The sequence below is a fragment of the Delphinus delphis genome, chromosome 15 (genome assembly GCF_949987515.2).
Source record: "Delphinus delphis chromosome 15, mDelDel1.2, whole genome shotgun sequence".
Classification (NCBI taxonomy): Eukaryota; Metazoa; Chordata; class Mammalia; order Artiodactyla; family Delphinidae; genus Delphinus; species Delphinus delphis.
Window position 1 is genome coordinate 42,533,907 of NC_082697.1, and position 23,926 is coordinate 42,557,832.

At 42.4% G+C, this 23,926-nt stretch overlaps 1 protein-coding gene and 1 non-coding gene across 3 annotated transcripts in view; both read right to left on the bottom strand.

The window, feature by feature from the left end:
- The window catches only part of KIF16B (kinesin family member 16B), a 280,899-nt gene that overhangs the window by 30,828 nt on the left and 226,145 nt on the right, over positions 1-23,926 (bottom strand). For both annotated transcript variants that reach the window (XM_060031261.1, XM_060031259.1), the window contains one exon: positions 8,332-8,415. In XM_060031261.1, the coding sequence (XP_059887244.1) occupies positions 8,332-8,415 (84 nt within the window). The remainder of the gene's footprint in view (positions 1-8,331; positions 8,416-23,926) is intronic.
- LOC132439062 (U6 spliceosomal RNA) lies at positions 13,289-13,395 on the bottom strand. The gene has a single exon (XR_009522294.1). It is a non-coding gene; the product is annotated as a U6 spliceosomal RNA (small nuclear RNA).

Below are 23,926 nucleotides of genomic sequence, written 5' to 3' on the forward strand. Positions count from 1 at the left end.
TTTACCTAAGTATCTAATTTGGGGAGTGCTAATGTACATTCTATTGTGTTTTAAATTTCAATCCCCCTTTTTCATTGCTGGTATATAGGAAAGTGATTGACTATGATATATTAACCTTGTATCCTGCAATCTTGCCATAATTTTTTCCGTTCCAGGAGACTTCCTGTCAATTATTTTAGATTTTCTACAGAGACAATCATGTCACCTGTGAATAAGAGTTTTATTTCCTCCTTCTCAATCAGAATAACCTTTTTTTTTTTTTTCGGTATGCGGGCCTCTCACTGTTGTGGCCTCTCCCGTTGCAGAGCACAGGCTCCGGACGCGCAGGCTCAGAGGCCATGGCTCACGGTCCCAGCCGCTCCGCGGCATGTGGGATCTTCCCAGACCGGGGCACAAACCCGTGTCCCCTGCGCCGGCAGGCGGACTCTCAACCACTGCGCCACCAGGGAAGCCCAGAATAACCTTTTATTGCCTTTTCTTATCTTAGTGCATTAATTAGAACTTTGTTTAATTTTAAAAGTATGCTGTAAGTCACCACACAGCGATTGGAATGTAGCAATTTTTAAAAGAATGATCATTTCTAGTGTTTGCTATGAACCCAGCGCCTATCCAAGTATTTTACATGTATTATCTCATTTAACCTTCACAACAACTCTCTGAAGTGGGTACTATTATTATCCCCATTTTAAGGATGAGAAAAACTGATCCACAGAGAGGTTAAGAAACCTGTTTAAGGTTACCCAGTCAGTAAGTAGCAGAGCAAGGATCCACAACTAGGTCTGCTGGACTGTATAATGTATGTTTTTAACCATTATCCTGTATCAATTTGGGATGTATTATGGGCTAGGGCCTATGTCTTGTACAGGTGTTTCTTAAACACCACTCTCATTTGATCCGCTCAGCAACTCTGAAAGTTAGCTCTTCTTATCCCTGTTTCCCATTAAGACTGATGAAGCTCAGAATGGGTAAGTAACCAGCCCAGTGGCCTACTGCAAAGTGGCATTTAAACCCATTCATGCATGTGCTCTGGCTTTGAAAATGTTTTTTGTCAGAACAAATATGTGATATTTGCTATTCAGTGCAGCTTTAAGTGATCATTCAACAAACACTTACTGAGGGCCTGTTAAGGGCCAGAAACTGTTCTAGGCACTGAGGAGACAGAAGTGAATAGGCAGCTGGAAACCCTGTCCTCACAGAACTTACCTTCTAGTAAAATATAAAGCATTTAAAAACAAAACAAACTGACAAACAAAAAAATCCCCCCAACCACTGCAAAGTGCTTGACCAAGAAGCCACAGAGGCATCTGGTGGGGAGTGAAGGGGCAGGGCTCTCCAAGGAGAGGACGTCTGAGCTGACGGAGGTGCTCCAGCCTCGGAGATGCTTCTGCTGACTTAATCCCAAGTCAGTAACAACATGAAGACCCTGACTGCCTGCTTAGAGCTTTAGATTGGGAGCCCAGTGATGGGGAAGAGTTTTCCCACTTGCAGTGAGTTTTGAGTCCCTGAGTTGTTAGCCATCAGCCCACACAGGATGCCACGTGGGGAAGGGGAAAAACGGCAGAGTAAAACTGACAGTATGGCGGGCGCTTCCCTTGTCCCTCCAGCCTCCATCTGGGTTTGGAAGTTGATCCTCTCCTTGTAAACATGTGTTTCAATTTTGGTTTCTTCTCAATTAAACCAAAGACTCTGCATGGAAACCAAAGTGGGATTTTCCCTCCAGATGGGGACTCACTCTTCTGATGTGACCATAAAGTGCCAACTTACACTGATATGGAAGGACTTCAGTTGTGTAAAATGGTTTCTTGATGGGCACTTTGCCTCTGGAGTTCATTCTTTCCCAGACTTCCTCCCCCTCACGGCACCGCTTACTTACAGTGTACACACTTCATCATGTAATTCTAACAACTCCATTACTCACAGTGTACATACTTCATCATGTAATTCTAACAACTCCATGGAGCAGATATGATTTCTGCCACTTAACAAGTAAGGAACTAAAGTTTAGGGAGGGAACTAAGGTCACAGGACACGGGAGTAGTCTCACAGAGCTGGGTTGCAAGTGCAGGTCTGACTCTAGAACCTTCTGCATTATTCCAATACCACATAGAGTTTCCCATCTCCTTCCCAAATCTTCACGCCAGATCACAGCAATTTTAGCCCCTCTGACTTCACGAAGCACCGCGATGAAACAGCCCCCAAAGTCCAGCTCAGTCTCCTCCCACACAGCGACAGCCACGTAACCCCCTTCAGAAATGCTCTGTGATCAACAAATCACAGAAAACAGTCACTGCTAATACGAATGACCATACAACCAGAAAAGGTAAAATACATGAAAACATAAATGAGGAGGGAAACGGTTCTTCCCGTGAGGTATTTTTCACTCTCTGCCTACTTTGGTAATGGTTCCGCCATTATCCGTTCTGTAAGATCAGCAGAGAGTAGATGGAAAGAATGTTCAGTTAAGCACAGAATTGCCAGATAGCTTTCAGGTAGCCGAACGAGTGAGAAAATGCAAGGATTTTCACCTCCTGAAATTTACTGTGAAACTGAAAGGATTCAACCTATACAATGTCTAAACCAAAATGATTCTACTGTTGGAAATCAAAGGTTTGAAAGTAACATAAAACTGAAGTGTCAACAGAAGCAGACACTGCTGTTAGTCAGAAAAGCTGGGCTGTGCAGGGAAGTGGCCCCTGGTGCTGGGCAGGGGGACGTAGCACTACGGCAGCCGCCATAACACCCACGTTGTAAGGCAGGTAAGGCATGGGAACCACCAAGACTTTTATTTTGAAAACAACTCCTCATTTAGTTCACGTTAGAAAAGACGACACCTGTGAGCTCTGGGCATCTCTCTATTGTAAGAAAAAGTGATGAGACGCAGCTGAGGGCCGGACGGGTGCTCACAGCTAAGCTCGGTATTCTCCTGTCAAGGGCAGACAGCTCCAAAGGACACCAAGACCAGGCGAGGCTACTCTGTGACCACGAGCAAGACAGAAAGAAAAACAAAACCCAAAAAACACTCCACGATCATGTCTGAACACAAAAACATGAATACTGTACAAACCATGAAAATGATCAAATACCCCCCTCCTCTGGCTAACAGGATGACTGCTGTGTTTCTTATCAATCATAGTTTTAACCTCACTCTGTTCTTCTTGCCTTCCAGATAAGAATTATTAAGACACCCAATCAGAGAAATGGCCCAACATCCAATCCAGAGCAAAGTCCGCTTGCTTGCCCTCTGCCCCGAATCACCTAACCCAGGGCCAAGTCCTATCATAAGGTCTTGGTAACACCTTGCTGAGATGCCCCCTGCTTCCCATGGTATCTGTTCTTTCTCAGGGCAGGGAATTAATAAATCTAACATACTGTTAAAAAAGTAGGTGTATGTCTGGGGGTCACTGGCCGAAACGCACTATTTGTCAGGCAGAGGCTTGGGGTACATCAGGCGTGCTGGGGACGCCACAGTGGGCAGCCTCACTGTCAGCGACTCGGGAGACATGCAGAGAGAGCCGACCGGCTGTGAACAACAGCTATGTAAACGCAGAGGAACTGTGCTCGTTTCATAATGATCCTAGGCCTCTCATCTTTCTCACACCGGACAGTAGCTCAACTGTGATTCAATCATCAGAAAGCATTTCTACATTTCAGATGACAATTTTACAGGGTGAAAGAAAGGGTGGTGTTACACCATGAGATTCCTGGTATCTTCCAAGTATCACCATAAGAACAGTCACATAATCTTAGTGTCTTTGTCCTCAGAAATTGATTTTGCAAATAGATGTAACAAACTGAGGTGCTCACATTGCTACACTTCATGACTGCAGGTGGGGGGCATTCTTTTGTCCTCCCCTGGCTCTTAAAGCAGATCTGAAACGTGCTGGAAGGCGCCATCACTGTGGCCAACTGTCCTCGTCACCACCACCACTTTCATTCACCACGGTACCACCTAACATTTCGGAGTGCTTCCCTCTGTACCAGAGGCCGTGTGATGTCCATGATCTCATTTAACCCTCAGGTCAACTCCTGGAAGATGGTGGTATTATTTGTCTTCATTTGTCAGTGATAAAGGACACTGACAGTGACATTAACTCCAAAGGAACAAAGCCAGGATGCGAGACCAGGATGAAGCGCCCCAGGCCCATGCTCTAAGCTTCCACACTATCTTTATCCATCTTAATAATGCTCTAGCCAGTGACTTGAAAATGGGGAAGATGTGATCTTGGGCTGCTGCCTGCTCTAGTACGTTCAAGAAAACGTCCGAGAAACTTCTCAGGTTCTTACACCTAAAGGTAGTGGTTTTATTCTTGAAAGCTTTACTGTTTTATTAGAGGATTTCACTTGTTTTCATTAATTACAGTTACTCCTTGAAATGACAGACTACTGAGATGATTAGCAGAAATGTTTCCAAGTAGATGATAACATTCTCTGAAATTAGTGACCCAAAATGTACCTCTCATCAATCAACAAAAACAAAACAAAAAACTCATCTATTTGGGGCTAATATCGGCAGATTTTCTGAGAATTCAGTGAATAATACAGTGAATGTGAAGCACGTGTGAAATATCATGGGAGATGAAGAATTCAATTAGACGTTGATTCTGTTGCCTTCAAGTAACTGAAGAGTATAATAGGGGAGATCTGAGACATAAACATACCTTTTGATACAAGCAAGAAAGTACCGAAAGAAGTGGAGGTGAAATCTCATGGACATTCCAGAACAAAGTGTGCAGAAGACCCAGCTGTATCTCGAGCTCAGAGTGTGCTGAGGATTAAGAGAAGGAGGCTGCCCTGAAAGACACTCTAGTACAGACTGAGGCTTTGCCACTCACTGGCTACATGACCTTCTTTATCCTCCCCAAGACTTAACTTTCTCACCTGTAAAATGGAGATAATAATAGAAGTCACCTCAAAAGCTGGCTGGAGGAGTAAATGGCATGATATATCTAGCCTTTCACTCATGCCTGGCACTCAGTAGACACCCAGTAAATGTGAGACGGCAGTAGTACTATGTGAAAGCCTACGGAATTGCCAATATTCCACCATTCTTGACCTATGACAATGACAGGTTCAACCTGATGGTAATGGTATCTGGCTTCAAGTACAGTAACAAGCACCCTTCTGCTCCACGTAACTCATCAGACAGAGACTGATGTGATCATTTCCTGTTACCTCCACAGCCTTTTCTGCTGGGCTGCCGTCTGCGTTACAAGAAGGGCTTGGAGGAGCTGAGCACCGTGTCACACGGGGGGAGAGTCGCTATCAGAACCCTCTGGCTGCCCGAGAGCAGGGTCTGCCCACGATGTGCACATTTACACTGAACGGTTCCAGCGGGGCCAGGATGGCAGCAACAGGGGGTTCCGCCCACGTTAGAAACCTCCAAAGACTCTGGCTCTTGTGGAGCAAAAGTGCTTGGCGGCGTTTGGGCATGAGATGCAAAGCAGTAACAGGCCAGATTCTGGAAAACCCGGCTCCGGGTTATAAGCTACAGTGGTCCTGGTAACTCTTTGTGGGTGGAGCCTATACACGTTTATCAGTAAGAGTGAGTTCTGGAGGCCAAATGTACACTTCACCACTGAGCATCACCACGTCCTGACTCACTGCTGCCTTCTCCTGGTGCCACACACCCCAACCCCACACGGCTACCACCACACACACCACTAATATTCCTCTCTCTGCGGTGATAAAACTAATCTCTAGAACATCTCGTGACAGGCAGAAATTTCTGTTGTTACCCACCATTTTTAGAATAATTATTTTAACATTGTTCTAAATAGGATTTAACCTTATATAAGTTAGAAAGTAGGTATCTATGTCTTTCATGTGAAAACATTTGACACTTTTTGTTGATAAACTCAAACACAAGGTCCGAATCTTGCAGCTATTTTAAGAGCAAGGAAGATCGAAACGCAACTGGATGCTTGCTTAAAACACTGCTCTAGGCAGCTCGATCGGCGTGAGGAGGTTTGTAGAGCTGTGTTTCTGGATTTTAAAAATCAGCGGATAATTCCTTTGGCGCAAACACCATGTATATTGGTGTGTGCCGGTACTAATGTGTCCTACTGAAACCCACCTTTCTGTACATGCCTACGTATTCAACTATACCTCCAGGCAGAGTTTCATACAGCAATGTAAACATATGCTCTTTGAGGGCAAGAAGTGTCTCATTCACCTTGATGTTCTATATAACACCTAGCACTGTCCCCAGCATGTATAAGGAATTAAATAAATGTATATTGAATTAAATAGGAAGTTCAGGGACAATAAATGTTAATTTTCACATGAAAAAGCACTAAATCAGTGACTCTTGGTGTTAGCTTGAAAATAAAAATCCTAATAGTTGCAGGAAATCAACTCAAGAATGTCAGGTTAACTTTCCAGTAAAGTGAAGCTGAATTACACTCTCTCCTTGACAAGAACATAATATTCTAAGATTTAACAGTCAACATGAGACGAAATACACTTAATTTAAAATGTAAGCCCCTCTATTTCCACAAGCTGTGGGGAATCCATTCCTTATGGGTTAATGCCACAGGTAAACCACAGTTACGGGCAATGGGAGGGATGCTTGTATCCGCAGAGATGTTGACATAAAACTCTGTTTGTCAACAGCTGATGGCTCGGTAGGGCTAAGTGATTAAGCAGGAGATCCTGAAAAAGCAAACATGGGTTCCACCTGAAAGTACCAAGAATGAAAAGGTGCCCTGAGCTTTGCTCTGACTCTGGAAGCTGGAGTGGAAAGACAAGAGTCCCCGAGAGCAGGGCTCACAAACGCACAGCACACAAACGCCCAATCTGTGGGGCACGGCTGGCACCATGTGCATTTAATTGGAGCCTTGAGTAAGTAGGGATGACAACAGCTACTTCCTGTTAGTTTACAAACTTGTTTTTATACACTGTCGTTCTGCACGTTTCCATTAAAGACAAGTCTGGATTACTGACGCAGGTTAAGGGTTCCGGAAAGAAAACCATCACTAGTTCTACTGTGAGTTTTAAATTGTTTGTATGATACAATTAAACCTTTAAGAGAACTTGGTCAAGCAGGCTCACCACGATAACCTTTCCCTTGAATGTAAGCTCTTCAGTTGGGTATCAGGGTCATACCACCTCATAGGCTGATTTTTAGAGCCCTGCAATGACCCATCCAAACTTCAGTCGTAATAGTTCCAGCACCTTTTCAAAGGTGTAATTCTATAGTTTAACTCACAGTCCAGTAAGCATGGCCACACCCTGAAACTCTTGGTTCCTCAGATCACTTCTATACTGAGGATCTCAAGTCTCTAAAATGCCCCTCGTGGACCACAATCTCCTAGTCTTCAATTTCTCCACGGTCCCCACTCCCCCCTTTTGCTCTCACTGCAACCTCCAGCCTCTGGAGGTTTCCCTAAGGCTTGGTTCACTGGTATTCACTGGACTCCATGGGCAGCCATTTCAAACTGGCTGTCTCCAGGAATGAGAAAAATACCGCTGTTTTATGGAGACTTTCACAATTCAGAAAGGGCTGTCTCAGGCCTCCTCTTATTTGATTTCATTTGCAATACGTCTTCTTTTTCTTCCTCTTAAAAGAGTAGCAGAGGGGACTTTGCGAGGCCCCAGGAAGCTTGCTGACTGGAGTGAGCTATTTGTAATTTTATCCTGCCTGCCTCAGTGGCTCACAGCGGCAAGAGGGTAGCCCATGCCCGAGGGTTACCTGCGACCATGCCTCAGCACAGTCTGCCTCGGTAGCATCACATGCCAACCAAATAAGCAGCTCTAGCCTGCAAAGCAATACAAGCTCTACGGAGCAGTCAACAGTGCATGCCAGCAGGGAGGCAGTCAGAAAAACAACAGTTGTGTTGAACCAAAGCTCTCCACGGAGCTGGCTCAGAAGACGAAGTTAAAATAAGTCCAACAGAACCTAACCATGACTAAAATGGGTATGTGTCTTTTTGCTTCCAGCCACCTTGAAAAAGTAACAACGATGCAATACTACAAATCTTCAGTTAATTAATTCAAGTTTTTGGCAGCAAGCTTCTTACCCCCAGCCTGCATTGTGTACCATCTGTCTACGTGAACATTCAGTTCTCACCCACAACCTGCTTCCTAACCCTTGGTATAAATGTATCTCCTCAAAACCCAGGAAAACGCTCTGTTGGGGGTGGGGGGAAGGACTTATATTTTCAATAAACTGATCTCATTACTTTACAATCTGTTGCTGCCACCTCCTGTGTTCATGAAGCAGCATCTCTCCATCCGTGAACAAGAGTTAAGTGTTTAAGAGGAAGAATTCTCACTGGTCAATCAGATGGCAAACTTTCTGCACACAGAGAAAGAAAAGCTTAATTCTGTTACCTCTAACTGACTTCGCCTCTCAGCAATCACACGTTCATCCTTGTTTCCAAATAGTTTCTTTGGAGGGAATTCAAGAGTCGCGAGCTGAAATACATATTTTATAAGAGAGACATTAATATCACACCTGTGAACTTCGGGCTATTATTAATCCATTGTTTGGAATCTCTATCATGGTGGGGGGGGGAGGAGAAAGAGGTTGGAAGTTTAAAGATGGTAGGGCCTGCCTTGCTTAGCCACCAACCGTGTGACCTTGAACAGACCAGGCAAGGCTCCACAAGGGTCACCCGAGAGGCAGGACGATGGGGCCTCAAAGGAAGGCCAGACTTGAGTCTCAGTGTTTTGTCCCAGACGACACAGTAGACTCTTTGCCAGGTGGTGTTTCACATGTTTTATTTTTTAAAACACAAGTTTGTTCTTCTTTTAGTCCCCTTCTAATACTAGAATTCAATTATATTTGTGTTGACATAAGAATTTGAAAACTCAACAAGCATACTACCTGAACATTTTGTAAAAGAGTTCTGTAAACTTTCCGTATTGCCTTTTCTCAAATACTACTGCAAATGCAGATGGCCCATGTGAAAAGAAGGCTTCTCTTTCAATCTTTTCTCCTTGTCTCCTAGAGAATAAAGGTTTAGAATTGGCTCTAGCCAGGTCTTGGAATTTCATAGGTATTTTCCTTATGCTTGTTTTCTTGGAAGTATAAAAATCATAACGAAAAGGTAAGTTTTCTTATAGACTCCAAGGCAAGAAAGAGCTCTATAATCTGCCAGAAACCTGACCAGCTCGCGTGGATTTGGTTGAATGAACGCTGAGCGGTAATAATCGCTGGTGTTGATGAAATTCACTATTTCCTTCCTTCCTCGCCCTGTCGGGTTCAGACACACTGAGAGGTCAACAAAGAGTTATCAAGAAAAAAAAAAAAAGAATATTTCTCCCACAATATAGGTCACAATGTGCCACAAAATTCCTACTTTATACATACGCAAAGCTTGGCTGATTTAAATTTATATTGCCACAGTGGGAATCAAAAATTAAGAACTAACATCTGTATGTACAGGACTTAGAAACCTTAGTACTAAAGGAGAATATACATACAGCAAAATGCACATATCCTAAGTGAACAATTGGTGAATTTTCAACATCTCAACACACTGTAACCACCACCCAGATCAAAAGAGAACACACCCGGCCGCCCAGGAACCCCTGGCACTCCCCTCCTGCTTTGTAAAAGGCTGGCGCTAGCCTGACTTCTAACAGCATGGTTTAGTTTTTCCCATTTTTCAGCTTCATCATATGGCACGAACCCTTTTGTGTCCACCGTCATCGCTCTACCTCATGTGTGCGAGGTCCACCCATGTTGCCATGTGTAGCAACAGTTTGCTCATTCCTGTGGCTACAGCATCCCACCATGTGAACATTCCACCACTGGTCTGTTCAGTCTCTGGCTATTGGGCTTTTGGCTAGTTTCCACTGTCTGGCCCTTAGGCATTGTGCTGTTATGAACATTTTCCTATAGGTTTTCCATATGTTTCCCATGAACATATGTAGGGATTCCTGCTGGTCATAGTCTGAAGGGTGAAAATGCTAGGTCATATGGAATGCAAGTGTTCAGCTGTACCTGAAGTTATCAAATGGTTTCCCAAAGCAGTTTTACCACCAACACTCCCACCAGCAGTGACTGAGAGACGCAGCGGCTTCAGATCCTCACCAGCGCCTGGTGCTGTGGTCTTTTCCATCTTGGCAATGCTGCTGGGTATGCCGTGATTTCTACTGTGGTTCAGATTTGCATTTTCCTAATGAGCCATGATGTCGAGCATCTTTTCACATGCTCATTGACCATCTGGTTACTCATTTGGGGGAAGTGTCTGTTCAACTCTTTGGGCCATTTTTTATTGGGATATGCCTTTTTCTTATTAAGAGTCATTCTTCCTTTTCCCTCTCTTCGAGGTGTCTTTGATGACTTTAGAGCCCTTTTACAAAGTTAGTGGAAGTCAGAGGTTTGCTCCTTTCAAACTCAAGTGCTCTTTCTACCCCAAACCTTGGAGCGGGTGGGGTGTGGGACCTCCTTCTCCTTCTCTCACCAATGTTCCAATCTGGTTGCTTACAGGCAACTTTAAAATCTGTTCAAGGTAAAGTGAAAGGCCATGGGCACCGAAGTAAGACAGACCTAGTTTGAATCTTGACCACTAACTAGCTAACTACTTTGTTTCTCTGAGCCTGAGTATTCTCTGCTGAAAAAAAAAACACAGGCAATGGTAGTAAACGTTACCGGTTATCTGTGAAGATTTCGTGAAGCAATACCGAATGGGCCTTAGCTACTCTTACTATTTACTAGAGATCTGGTAATTACTAAGAACGCAGCATGCCACATCCCTGGTTCCCTCTCCCCATCCCTGGAATGGTGATGTGGCTTCAGGGAGCAAAGGGGCTTCTGGAACCCTGACTTCACTGGCACGAACACACTTCCCATATGTTGCAGGTTAGAGAAGACAGGTACCCAGAACGTGTCTTTTGGGCTTCGTCCAGCCTCGACTTCATCTTGTACAAATGTGTTCCCCCACCAAACGCAGTGATGCTGAAGGCTTGGCAAGCATGCTTTCACAGTTGGTTGTTTTGTCATTTTCTTATGTGGCTGATGAGGTGACGTGGTTTCTGTTGGGGGAAACTTACAGTCATACTTGCATGCTCGCTCAGAACTGGTGCACTGAAAGGACCCTCTGGCAGCTGAACTAGGTGGGAAGCAAGCATTTAAATTTCCTCGTAGTCAATGGTAGTATGTACTCCACCCTGGGATGGAGGCTAGTATCTTGTGCTATGACGATCCACCCTGTGAAATAACTGTGTATAAATTATCTATAATACAGATTTTAGGAAGAAAAGGGCAACCTTAAATGGCACTGAGGCACATAATCACAGGACTATAATATTCAACAATTTAACTTCAGAGATAAAGAAACACAGGGTCAGAGGTCAGTGACTTAGAATGGTTCCAAGTCATGGGGTGGCTGAGTCAAGACGAGGAACCAGGACTGACTCTAGGTTTTCATAACAAGGCTGTAAAGTGTGTCCGCAGAGTATGGAAGACCCTTCTGAAGTCCTTGAGAACCTAGGACCCAAATAAAAGACAGTAACCCCTCCCAGTGTGTATTAGCCAGGAAAATGATGGACAGCTGCTGGCAGTAGTCAACAGGCCCACCAGAAGCTGTCAACAAACCTCACTGAGGACCTGCACCAACAAGGGAACAGGAAAGTGACAGGGGTCAGTGACCACGGTGGGGAAAACAGGAACGGGATGGTCTGGAGGCAGGGTCCTGGGAAGTCTGTCCTGGGATTATTAGCTCCTGTCAACTGATTCCTCACAAAATACAACATAAGGAGGATGGAGGTGAAGAGTTGGAGGGAGGGAGAGAAGGAACGGGAACAGAAGTTCCCACGTGATTCATGATAAATGCACGTGACGGGGTCCATGTCCTTTTGATGGGGCTGGGACATGAACAAACTGAAGGAGAAAGGTAAGGGCGTGAGGCAAGGTATTGCCTCCATTAAAATAATTATATTTACATCAGAAACAGCTTTCCAACCTCTTCCCTCTGACAGAATGAAAACTACCTCCATTTCTCCTTTTTAGAGAATCTTGACAGTGCTGTTTAGGCTTCGCTATCTGTAAGCTCTTAGGTTGAATGAGATGAAATTGCCAGTTTGGAAGTTAAAAATGGTGGAATATCAGCAATTCCGTAAGGTTAAACCCCTTATAAAACTTCTGACATTTTAATTTAAACACCTTTATTGGAGTATAATTGCTTTACAATGGTGTGTTAGTTTCTGCTGTATAACAAAGTGAATCAGCTATACGTATACATATATCCCCATATCCCCTCCCTCTTGCGTCTCCCTCCCACCCTCCCTATCCCACCCCTCTAGGTGGACACAAAGCACCGAGCTGATCTCCCTGTGCTATGCAGCTGCTTCCCACTAGCTATCCATTTTACACTTGGTAGTGTATATATATCCATGCCACTCTCTCACTTCGTCCCAGCTTACCCTTCCCCCTCCTGAGTCCTCAAGTCCATTCTCTACGTCTGCATCTTTATTCCTGTCTTGCCCCTAGGTCCTTCAAAACCATTTTTTTTTAGATTCAATATATATGTCTTAGCATATGGTATTTATTTTTCTCTTTCTGACTTACTTCACTCTGTATGACAGACTCTAGGTCCATCCACCTCACTACAAATAACTCAATTTCATTTCTTTTCATGGCCGAGTAATATTCCATTATATATATGTGCCACATCTTCTTTATCCATTCATCTGTCGATGGACACTTAGGTTGCTTCCATGTCCTGGCTATTGTAAATAGTGCTGCAATGAACATTGTGGTACATGACTCTTTTTGAATTATGGTTTTTCTCAGGGTATATGCCCAGTAGTAGGATTGCTGGGTCATATGGTAGTTCTATTTGTAGTTTTTTAAGGAATCTCCATACTGTTCTCCGTAGTGGCTGTATCAATGTACATTCCCACCAACAGTGTAGGAGGGTTCCCTTTTCTCCACACCCTCTCCAGCATTTGTTGTTTGTAGATTTTTTGATGATGGCCATTCTGATTGGTGTGAGGTAATACCTCACTGTAGTTTTTTTTTTTTTTTTTCCGGTATGCGGGCCTCTCACTGTTGTGGCCTCTCCTGTTGCAGAGCACAGGCTCCAGACACGCAGGCCCAGCGGCCATGGCTCACGGGCCCAGCTGCTCCGCGGCATGTGGGATCTTACCGGACCGGGACACAAACCCGTGTCCCCTGCATCGGCAGGCGGACTCTTAACCACTGCGCCACCAGGGAAGCCCCTCACTGTAGTTTTGATTTGCATTTCTCTAATGATTAGTTGAGCATCCTTTCATGTGTTTGTTGGCAATCTGTATATCTTCTTTGGAGAAATGTCTATTTAGGTCTTCTGCCCATTTTAAAAATATGGAACGCTTCACTAATTTGCGTGTCATCCTTGCACAGGGACCATGCTAATCTTCTCTGTATTGTTCTAATTTTAGTATATGTGCTGCCAAAGTGAGCACAAAACTTCTGACATTTTTAAATGACCACTAGGCCGAAGATACATTCCCAGCTGCTTTTACCCGCCAAGGGTAAATATTCTCAGTTGAGGGATTGTTGATTGGCTACATCTAAACCAATATTCTTTCAAAAGAATGTTCAAGCACTCAAAAAAAAACAGAACTAGAAATATCTTATATTTTAAAAATGCAACACTAAAATAGCCAAGGAGTTGGGGAAACAGTAACAGTACAGGTGGCACGGAAGCCATTTAGGGGCCAATAGTTGTTGACACAGAAGGGATTAGGTTGCTACTCTCAACAACAGCCTGTCTTTTGAAAAGAAAAAAAAAAAGACCATCATAGTCTTTTTTTTTTTTTTTTTTTTCTTTTTTTGCAGTACACAGGCCTCTTCACTGCTGTGGCCTCTCCCGCCGCGGAGCACAGGCTCCGGACGCGCAGGCTCAGTGGCCATGGCTCACGGGCCCAGCCGCTCCGTGGCACGCGGGATCTTCCCGGACCGGGGCACGAACCCGCGTCCCCTGCATCGGCAGGCGGACTCCCAACCACTGCGCCCCCAGGGAAGCCCCCATCATAGTCTTTACTTGGATTAAAGAGTGCAGGAACTGCTGCTTCATTCTTACTATAAAATCCTTATAATCCTTTATATCTTCACTATTATATAAATCCTTAGAAGGGTTTAGAAATCTGGGGTAGAAGAGAGGCCTGAACTTTTTCTCTCCCCAGGTACAAAGTGACCACCTCATTTATTTTGAAACAGAACAGCAAAAGCAATCCTCTGTAGGGTTCATTTCCGGATTGTGAATTATTTAAACTGTCCATATGTTTTTAAAAACGTACAATTTACCAAGATAGAAAGAGCCACTGGTCAGGACAAATAATGTGCCTGGAGAGCCAAAAAAAGGAAAAGATCTCTTCTATTTTGCAGAAAGCGCTGCTGTCTGAAAAGTAATATTTCCAACAAATTAAGAATACAAGAGAGGCTCAGAGAGGGGGTGACTGTCCCTGACTTTTCCCCTCATGCCCTACATACACTGACATCTATTGTTTGTTTGTTTGGCTTCTTAACCTAACAGCAAATTGAAAATAAAATCAATGATATAATTTGCACATTTACATTTCTTCTCAAGTTCTTTTTAGTTAAATTTTTTTTCATTTTTATCGCTTCATTTTTGAATCTAGCAGATGGTCGAGATCTGATTTCCATGAGAAATGCTGTCAGGAACAGTAGAAGGCATCTGTGGGTGGAGGAGAGATTCCTCTTTGATTTCCTTTGTAACCTCTGACAAAGGAAATACAGTGTCCTACATTTCTAAAAATTAAAGTTCCTGAAGTTCCATATTCCTCACACCTACTCAATTCTAAAGGAACTCAGATAAATATTTCTGATTTATATAAAAATGATCAAGATACTTGGGACTCAGTAATGAGGAAAAAATCATTTCCTTTCTTTTTATAAGATTTCATTTTCTGTCAGAACCAGCTTGCTAGTTTCTACCCGAAAAGTATGTTGGGATTTTTTATCGGGATTGTACTGAATATACAGGTCATTTTGGCAAAAAGTGACATCATAGAGTCAAGTACACCACTCCATGAAAAAGTAAAAAGATTTCATTTTCATAAAGAGCAAAACCCATCATTTCCCCCTTATAACTTTCACGGATAAAGTCTCATGTTAAAAAAGTATGATTGCCCCCCTTATAACTTTCACGGATAAAGTCTCATGTTAAAAAAGTATGATTACAAACTGTAACACCTGATGGAGCAGCTCGGGTTAAAGACGGTGGAGTAAAGCCTTTATTTGCATCCCTTCACACCTTCAAAAGCACCAAGAACGACAAGAGATGAAAAGCAGAGTTCCCTGTCAATCCCTGAAACTAACACAACATTGTAAATCAACTATACTCCAATAAAAATTTTAAAAAGTAAAGACTCTGACTCCAAAGTAGGAAACCACTGCAGCCCACACGCAGGCCAGCAGCCGCTGGGAGCCCAGCCTCCCTGTCCTCCTCTCCAGGCCACAGGCCACAAGCTGTCCACCAGGGTCGGCATCCAAGCCCCCAGGTATTGCATGACGCTGATGTTAAAGACTAAAGCTGGGGACAAGGAGAAGGTGGGGGGAACCCACAGCAAAGAGGAGGGCAGTAGGGGCCTGTGCGGGGAGAACCCAGAGCTGCTCAAGGTGTTGGCAGAGAAAACAGGCCAGAGGCAGGCACCTGGCTTTACTGCCACAGACAGTGACCCACTGCCCCTGCGAACACCAGAAAATATGTGCCTCGATGCGAAGGGAAAAACTGGTGGAAAATAATTCAGAAAAATTCCAGGCAAAGGTTTAGGCGTGTGGTAGCTTGCTGCCTCCCCCTCCCCAGGGTCTGTCCCTTCCTTGTCCCCATGATTCACTGGTGTTTTCCCCTAAAATTAGTCCATTTCACTTAAAGATGAGAAATAATTAGAAGGAACTGAAACTGAACTATGAATAAAAAGGGTAGGTGAAGAGATACTGAATAAAAGAGAAGCAAAAGGCAGATAAAGAAGAGGTACAAGAAGGACTGACCAAAGACAAGAAGAACTCAGGGAAGAAATTATCCACAGTCTTAAGGAACCACAAACACCCATAAAAAAGAACCAGAAGCAGGAAGCAATACACAGGTTGAAAGAAGAGACTACAGTGGGGGGAAACGGGCAGAAAACTGAGCCAGCTCGTGGAGAAATGGCTGATTCCAGGACTGGGATAGGGACCACGTAAGATGAGCCCAAAGCATCTTGTAGTGCCAGAGATCAAGGAAGTGCTCAAAACCAAAAGCACGTTGGGGATTCCCTGGTAGTGCAGTGGTTAAGAATCCGCCTGCCAACGCAGGGGACACAGGTTCGAGCCCTGGTCCAGGAAGATCCCACATGCCACGGAGCAGCTAAGCCCGTGCGCCACAACTACTGAAGCCTGTGCGCCTATGGCTTGTGCTCTGCAACAAGAGAAGCCACTGTAATGAGAAGCCTGCTCACTGCAACAAAGAGTAGCCCCCTGCTCACGGCAACTAGAGAAAGCCCGTGCACAGCAACAAAGACCCAACGCGGCCAAAAATAAATAAATAAAATAAATTTTTAAAAATTAGAAAAAGAAGAGATGGAAGATGTATTTAAAACCAAAAGCACAATGATGGGAGTGTGTCACAGGGACACAGGTGCCGATGCAAAGAGTTGCTGCATACGGCCTAAGTTGGAAAAACGTGAAAAACAAAATTTTTAAAAATGTATTGCCTTAAAACCCCAAATATGATGAAATAAACAAGTAAATAAATAAATGGGGAAGAAGAAACAAGCCACCCATTCAGAAGAATTCCAAGTAACTAATGTAGGTACCTCACCCTCCAGGAAGTGGGGGCATCTCTCTCCACCCCTAAAACGTGGGCTCCGCAGAATGTGTGCTGTGCAGTGCCTTCCTTCCCAAGAGAACAGTATATAAAGGGGGGAACCAAGGAACCTCACAGGGGAGAAACCTCAGCCAGGAGATCAAGGTCAATCTCAACAGTGTTAAGTCACACTGATGGTGTGTGTGTCCTTCATATGATGTGATGATAATGACACTTTACCTCCGTGGCTTTTCTCCCCCAAACCCAAATGTCTAATCATGAGAAAAACAGGCATATCCCAATTGGGAACATTCTCTAAGATACCTGACCATCATTCCTCACAATATCAAGGTCATTAAATATAAGGAAAGTCTGAGAAACTTTCACAGCGAAAGGGAGCCTAAGGAAACATAGTGACTGAATGTAATGTGGTATCCTGGATGGGATACTGGAACAGAAAAAGGACATTAGGTAAAAATTAAGGAAATCTCAAAAGTACAGACTTTAGTTAATAATAATAATAATGTATCAGCGTTGGTTCACTAGTGGTGACAAATGCCCTATACTCATGTGAACTGTTAACAGGGAAAGTGGGTATGGGATATATGAAAACTCTGTATTACCTTCACATTATTTTTCTGTAAAACTAAAACTATTCAAATAGGATTTCTGGTTTCTGATCTGATACATAAGGAGCTTAGAAGTTGTGACGTCTGTCCTCACAAGAAAAAAAACTGAATAAACTGAAAATCAAGAGCTCTTCCCGGATCCATCAGAGAATTAAGGCCACAGGGCAAACTACTGTCCCCCATCCGGAGAGACGGACAGGCAGAAACAGAGAAGCACGGCTTAGCTGGTGCTGAAGCTCACAACTGCAGCCAGTTTTTGTAGGAACACTTTAAACTGCAATCGACGAACTGCAGGAGGCTCAGTGTAGCCTAGTATGAGAGTTAAAAAAACTCCAGAGGAGCTGCGTTTTCCATAACTTTTGTGACGTTTACCTCCAGAAGTCCCACCAGATTCTCACTGTGAAGAAGAATCCCTTTGGTTCTGCAGAAGGTGCTGGGGGCGGGGATGGTGGGGTGGTAACCTTCTGAAATACACCAGAGTGCTCTGCCCTCAAGGGAAACTGTTTTCCCAGAATCTAACCACTTTGGGTTTTACCAAAGCCCAACTGTTCGGGGGCAGGGGAGTGGAATGCCCCCTGCAGGTTTCACTAAGAGACTGAGACCTAATCACAGGCCTACAGACCCTCCAACACACACATCCCACCACCACGCCAACAGGGCTCCTGCAAGACAACCGGACTGCAGCTAAAGGAAGCCCGAGCCTCAGGCTCTATTTAAGAAGCTTCTGGGAAAACCCAAAGACAATAGCGGAAACACAAACAAGGGCACTTGAGGACATTTTTTCCGCTGACACCACAGCCAGGGCAATTGTAGCCTATATGGTAGCCAGATAAATATAAAACTGCATGCTAAAAGCCTATCTACTTCAGCTCCATTCACATGACACACCATCTTTCAACAAAAATTACAATGCATGCTAAAAGGCAAAAAACAGTCTGAGACTATTCTAAAATGAAAAAAGCTGATTGAAAAAAGGAAATCCAGTGCCTCCACAGCCCCCTCCTCCCCCACTGTCTACATGCTCAAAAAACAAAAAAAATGAGCAAGAAGAACTCAAGAAATAGACGAGAGAAACAAAAACAGTAGAAGAAAAACAGTAGTAGAAAGTCCCAGTAGAGGAAACAAAAGTAGCATGAAGACAATAAAAACACAGGTTAGCCTATGGCATATAGAGCAGAGAAAATAACAAGGCAAAATGAAAAATGCTAAGGGAAATAAAACGTGACCCAAGAGGTTTATAAGTAACAGAGAAATGTCTTTAAAGTGTGCAGTCCACAGGCAGACGTTCTCAAGCGCATAAGAACTCAGGTAAAACACATCAAGGTGAACCTTTCAAAAACGTACAGGATGACCAAAAATATCCAACCAAGAGACAGCACGATACAAGGATCTCAGGAACGAAGAAACCACTGTAAATACCACCTCTACTTAAACCCACAACTAGGACAGAATTATGCATAATTTATGTATAAAAAAGGAAACTACACATAATTTATGTATAAAAGAATGTGCTATATCGTGACTTTATAAAATATAATTTTTAAAATTGGGTAGGTGGGAGTAAATAAAATGTGATAATCTTAGCTTTGTTATGAGTCAATTATTGTTTTAATTTAATTTTTTTATACAGGTTCTTATTAGTTATCTATTTTATACATATTAGTGTATAAAATATTATACACATTTTATTATACACTAATATTATACACTAACTTATACATAATAGTGTATAAAATATTATACATTAATATACATACATATTAGTGTCAACCCCCATCTCCAGATTCAACCCACCACCACCCCACCCCCGATTTTGACCGTTTGGTTAATAAGTCTGTTCTCTACATCTTTGTCTCTATTTCTGCCTTGCAAACTGGTTCATCTGCACCATTTTTCTAGATTCCACATATATGTGTTAATATACGATATTTGTTTTTCTCTTTCTGATTTACTTCACTCTGTATGGCAGTCTCTAGGTCCATCCATGTCTCTACAAATGACCCAGTTTGGTTCCTCTTTACGGCTGAGTAATATTCCATTGTATATATGTACCACATCTTCTTTAATCATTCGTCTGTCGACAGGCATTTAGGTTGCTTCCATGACCTGGCTATTGTAAATAGGGCTGCAATGAACACAGGGGTGCATGTGTCTTTTTGAATTATGGCTTTCTCTGGTATATGCCCAGTACTGGGACTCGTAGGTCATAAGGTAATTCTATTTTTAGTTTTCTAAGGAACCTCCATACTGTTCTCCATAGTGGCTGTATCAATTTACATTCCCACCAACAGTGTAAGAGGGTTCCCTTTTCTCCACATCCTCTCCAGCATTTGTTGTTTGTGGATTTTCTGATGATGCCCACTCTAACTGGTGTGAGGTGATACCTCATTGTAGTTTTGATTTGCTTTTCTCTAATGATTAGTGATGCTGAGCAGCTTTTCATGTGCCTCGTGGCCATCGGTATGTCTTCTTTAGAGAAACGTCTATTTAAGTTTTCTACCCATTTTTGGATTGCGGTGTTCGTTTCTTTAATATTGAGCTTCATGAGCTGTTTATATATTTTGGAGATTAATCCTTCATCCGTTGATTTGTTTGCAAATATTTTCTCCCATTCTGAGGATTGTCTTTTCATCTTGTTCATAGTCTCCTTTGCTGCGAAAAAGCTTCTAAGTTTCATTAAGTCCCATTTGTTTGTTCTGTTTTGTTTTTATTTCCAATACTCTAGGAAGTGAGTCAAAAAAGATCCTGCTGTGACTTATGTCAAAGTGTGTTCTTCCTATGTTTTCCTCTAAGAGTTTTATGGTGTCCGGTCTTACATTTAGGTCTTTAATATATTTTGCGATTATTTTTGTGTATGGTGTTAGGGAGTGTTCTAATTTCATTCTTTTACATGTAGCACTCCAGCTTTCCCAGCACCATTTATTGAAACGACTGTCTTTTCTCCATTGTATATCCTTGCCTCCTTTGTCATAGATTAGTTGACCACAGGTGCGTGGGTTTATCTCTAGGCTTTCTCTCCTGTTCCACTGACCTATATTTCTGTTTTTGTGCCAGTACCACACTGTCTTGATTACTGTGGCTTTGCAGTATAGCCTGAAGTCAGGGAGGCTGATTCCTCCAGCTCCGTCTTTTTTCCCTCAAGACTGCTTTGGCTATTCAGGGTCTTTCTTTTGTGCCTCCATACATATTTTAAAAGTTTTTGTTCTAGTTCTGTAAAAACTACCATTGGTAATCTGATAGGGATTGCACTGAATCTGTAGATTACTTGGAGTAGTACAGTTATTTTCACAATATTGATTCTTTCAATCCAAGAACATGGTATCTCTCCATCTGTTTGTGTCATCTTTGATTTCTTTCATCAGTGTCTTACAGTTTTCTGAGTACAGGTCTTTTACCTCCTTAGGTAGGTTTATTCCGAGGTATTTTATTCTTTTTGTTGCAGTGGTGAATGGGATTGTTTCCTTAATTTCTCTTTCTGACTTTTCATTGTTAGTGTATAGGAATGCAAGAGATTTCTGTGGATTAATTTTGTATCCTGCAACTTTACCAAATTCATTGATTAGTTCTAGTAGTTTTCTGGTGGCATTTTTAGGATTCTCTATGTAGAGTATCATGTCAACTGTAAATAGTGACAGTTTTACTTCTTCTTTTCCATTTTGTATTCCTTTTATTTCTTTTTCTTCTCTAATTGCCATGGCTAGGACTTCCAAAACTATGTTGAATAAGAGTGGCAAGAGTGGACATCCTTGTCTTGTTCCTGATCTTAGAGGAAATGCTTTCAGTCTTTCACCATTGAAAATGTTTGCTGTAGCTTTGCCATATATGGCCTTTATTATGTTCAGCTAGGTTCCCTCTATGCCCACTTTCCAGAGAGTTTTTATCATAAATGGATGTGGAATTTTGTCAAAAGCTTTTTCTGCGTCTATTAAAATGATCATATGGTGTTTTTGTTTTTTTTTTGAAGTATGCGGGCCTCTCACTGTGTTGCCCCTCCCATTGCGGAGCACAGGATCTGGACGCACAGGCTCAGCGGCCATGGCTCACGGGCCTAGCTGCTCCATGGCATGTGGGATGTTCCCAGACCGGGCCACGAACCCGTGTCCCCGGCATCAGAGGCGGACTTTCAACCACTGCGCCACCAGGGAAGCCCGATCATATGGTTTTTATTCTTCAATTTGTTAATATGGTGTATCACACTGCTTGATTTCAGTACATTGAAGAATCCTTGCATCTCTGGGATAAATCCGACTTGATCATGGTGTATGATCCATTTAATGTACTGTTGGATTGTTTGCTAGTATTTTGTTGAGGATTTTTGCATCTATATTCATCAGTGACATTGGTCTGTAATTCCTTTTTTTGTAGTATCTTTGTCTGGTTTTGCTATCAGGGTGATGGTGGCCTCATAGAATGAGTTTGGGAGTGTTCCTTCCTCTGCAATATTTTGGAAGAGTTTGAGAAGGACGGGTGTTAGCTCTTCTCTGTTTGATAGAATGCACCTGTGAAGCCATCTGATCCTGGACTTTTGTTTGTTGCAAGATTTTTAAGCACAGTTTCAATTTCATTACTTGTGACTGGTCTGTTCATATTTTCTATTTCTTGCTGGTTCAGTCTTGGAAGGTTATACCTTTCTAAGAATTTGTCCATTTCTTCCAGGTTGTCCATTTTATTGTTAGAGTTGCTTGTAGTAGTCTCTTAGGATGCTTTGTATTTCTGCAGTGTCTGTTGTAACTTCTCCCTTTTCATTTCTAATTTTATTGATTTGAGTCCTCTCCCTCTTTTTCTTGATAAGTCTGGCTAATGGTTTATGAATTTTGTTTATCTTCTCAAAGAACCAGCTTTTAGTTTTACTGATCTCTGCTACTGTTTTGTTTCTATTTCATTTATTTCTGCTCTGATCTTTATGATTTCTTTCCTTCTGCTAACTTTGGGTTTTGTTTGTTCTTCTTTCTCCAGTTCCTTTAGGTGTAAGGTTAGATTGTTTATTTGAGATTTTTCTTGTTTCTTGAGGTGGGCTTCTATAGCTATAAACTTCCCTCTTAGAACTGCTTTTGCTGCATCCCATAGGTTTTGGATCATCATGTTTTCATTGTCATTTGTCTCCAGGTATTTTTTGATTTCCTCTTTGATTTCTTCAGTGATCTCTTGGTTATTTAGTAACGTATTGTTTAGCCTCCATGTGTTTGTTCCTTTTTTTTCCCTGTAATTCATTTCTAATCTCATAGCGTTGCGGTCAGAAAAGATGCTTGATATGATTTCAAATTTCTTAAATTTACTGAGGCTTGATTTGTGACCCAAGATGGGATCTATCCTGGAAAATGTCCCCTGCGCACTTGAGAAGGAAGTGTAATCTGCTGTTTTTGGATGGAATGTCCTATAAATAGCAATTAAATCTATCTGGTCTATTGCGTCATTTAAAGCTTGCGTTTCCTTATTAATTTTCATTTTGGATGATCTGTCCATTGGTGTAAGTGAGGTGTTAAAGTCCCCCACTATTACTGTGTCACTGTTGATTTCCTCTTTTATAGTTGTTAGCATTTGCCTTATGTACTGAGGTGCTCCTATGTTGGGTGCATATATATTTATAATTGTTATATCTTCTTGGACTGATCCCTTGATCATTATGTAGTGTCCCTCCTTGTCTCTTGTAACATTATTTTAAACTATATTTTATCTGATATGAGTATTGCTACTCCAGCTTACTTTTTATTTCCTTTTGCATGGAATATCTTTTTCCATCCCCTCACTCTCAGTCTGAATGTTTTCCTAGGTCTGAAGTGGGTCTCTTGTAGACAGCATATAGATGGGTCTTGTTTTTGTATCCATTCAGCAAGCCTGCGTCTTTTGGTTGGTGCATTTAATCCATTTGCATTTAAAGTGATTATCAATATGTATGTTCCTATGACCATTTTCTTAATTGTTTTGGATTTGTTTTTGTAGGTCCTTTTCTTCTCTTGTGTTTCCCACTTAGAGAAGTTCCTTTAGCATTTGTTGTAGAGTTGGTTTGGTGGTGCTGAATTCTCTTAACTTTTGCTTGCCTGTAAAGCTTTAGATTTCTCCATCGAATCTGAATGAGCTCCTTGCTGGGTAATCTTGGTTGTTGGTTTTTCCCTTTCATCACTTTCAATATATCATGCCACTCCCTTCTGGCTTGTAGAGTTTCGGCTGAGAAATCAGCTGTTAACCTTATGGGAGTTCCCTTTTCCCTTGTTGCTTTTAATAATTTTTCTTTGTCTTTAATTTTTGTCAGTTTGATTACTATGTGTCTCAGTGTGTTTCTCCTTGGGTTTATCTGGCCTGGGAAGCTCTGAGCTTCCTGGACTTGGGTGGCTATTTCCTTTCCCATGTTAGGGAAGTTTTTGATTATAATCTCTTCAAATATTTTCTTGGGTCCTCTCTCTCTGTCTTCCAGGACCCCTATAATGCGAATGCTGGTGCGTTTAATGTTGTCCCAGAGGTCTCTTAGGATGTCTTCAATTCTTTTCACTCTTTTTTCTTTATTCTGTTCCACGGCAGTGAATTCCACCACTCTGTCTTCCAGGTCACTTATCCATTCTT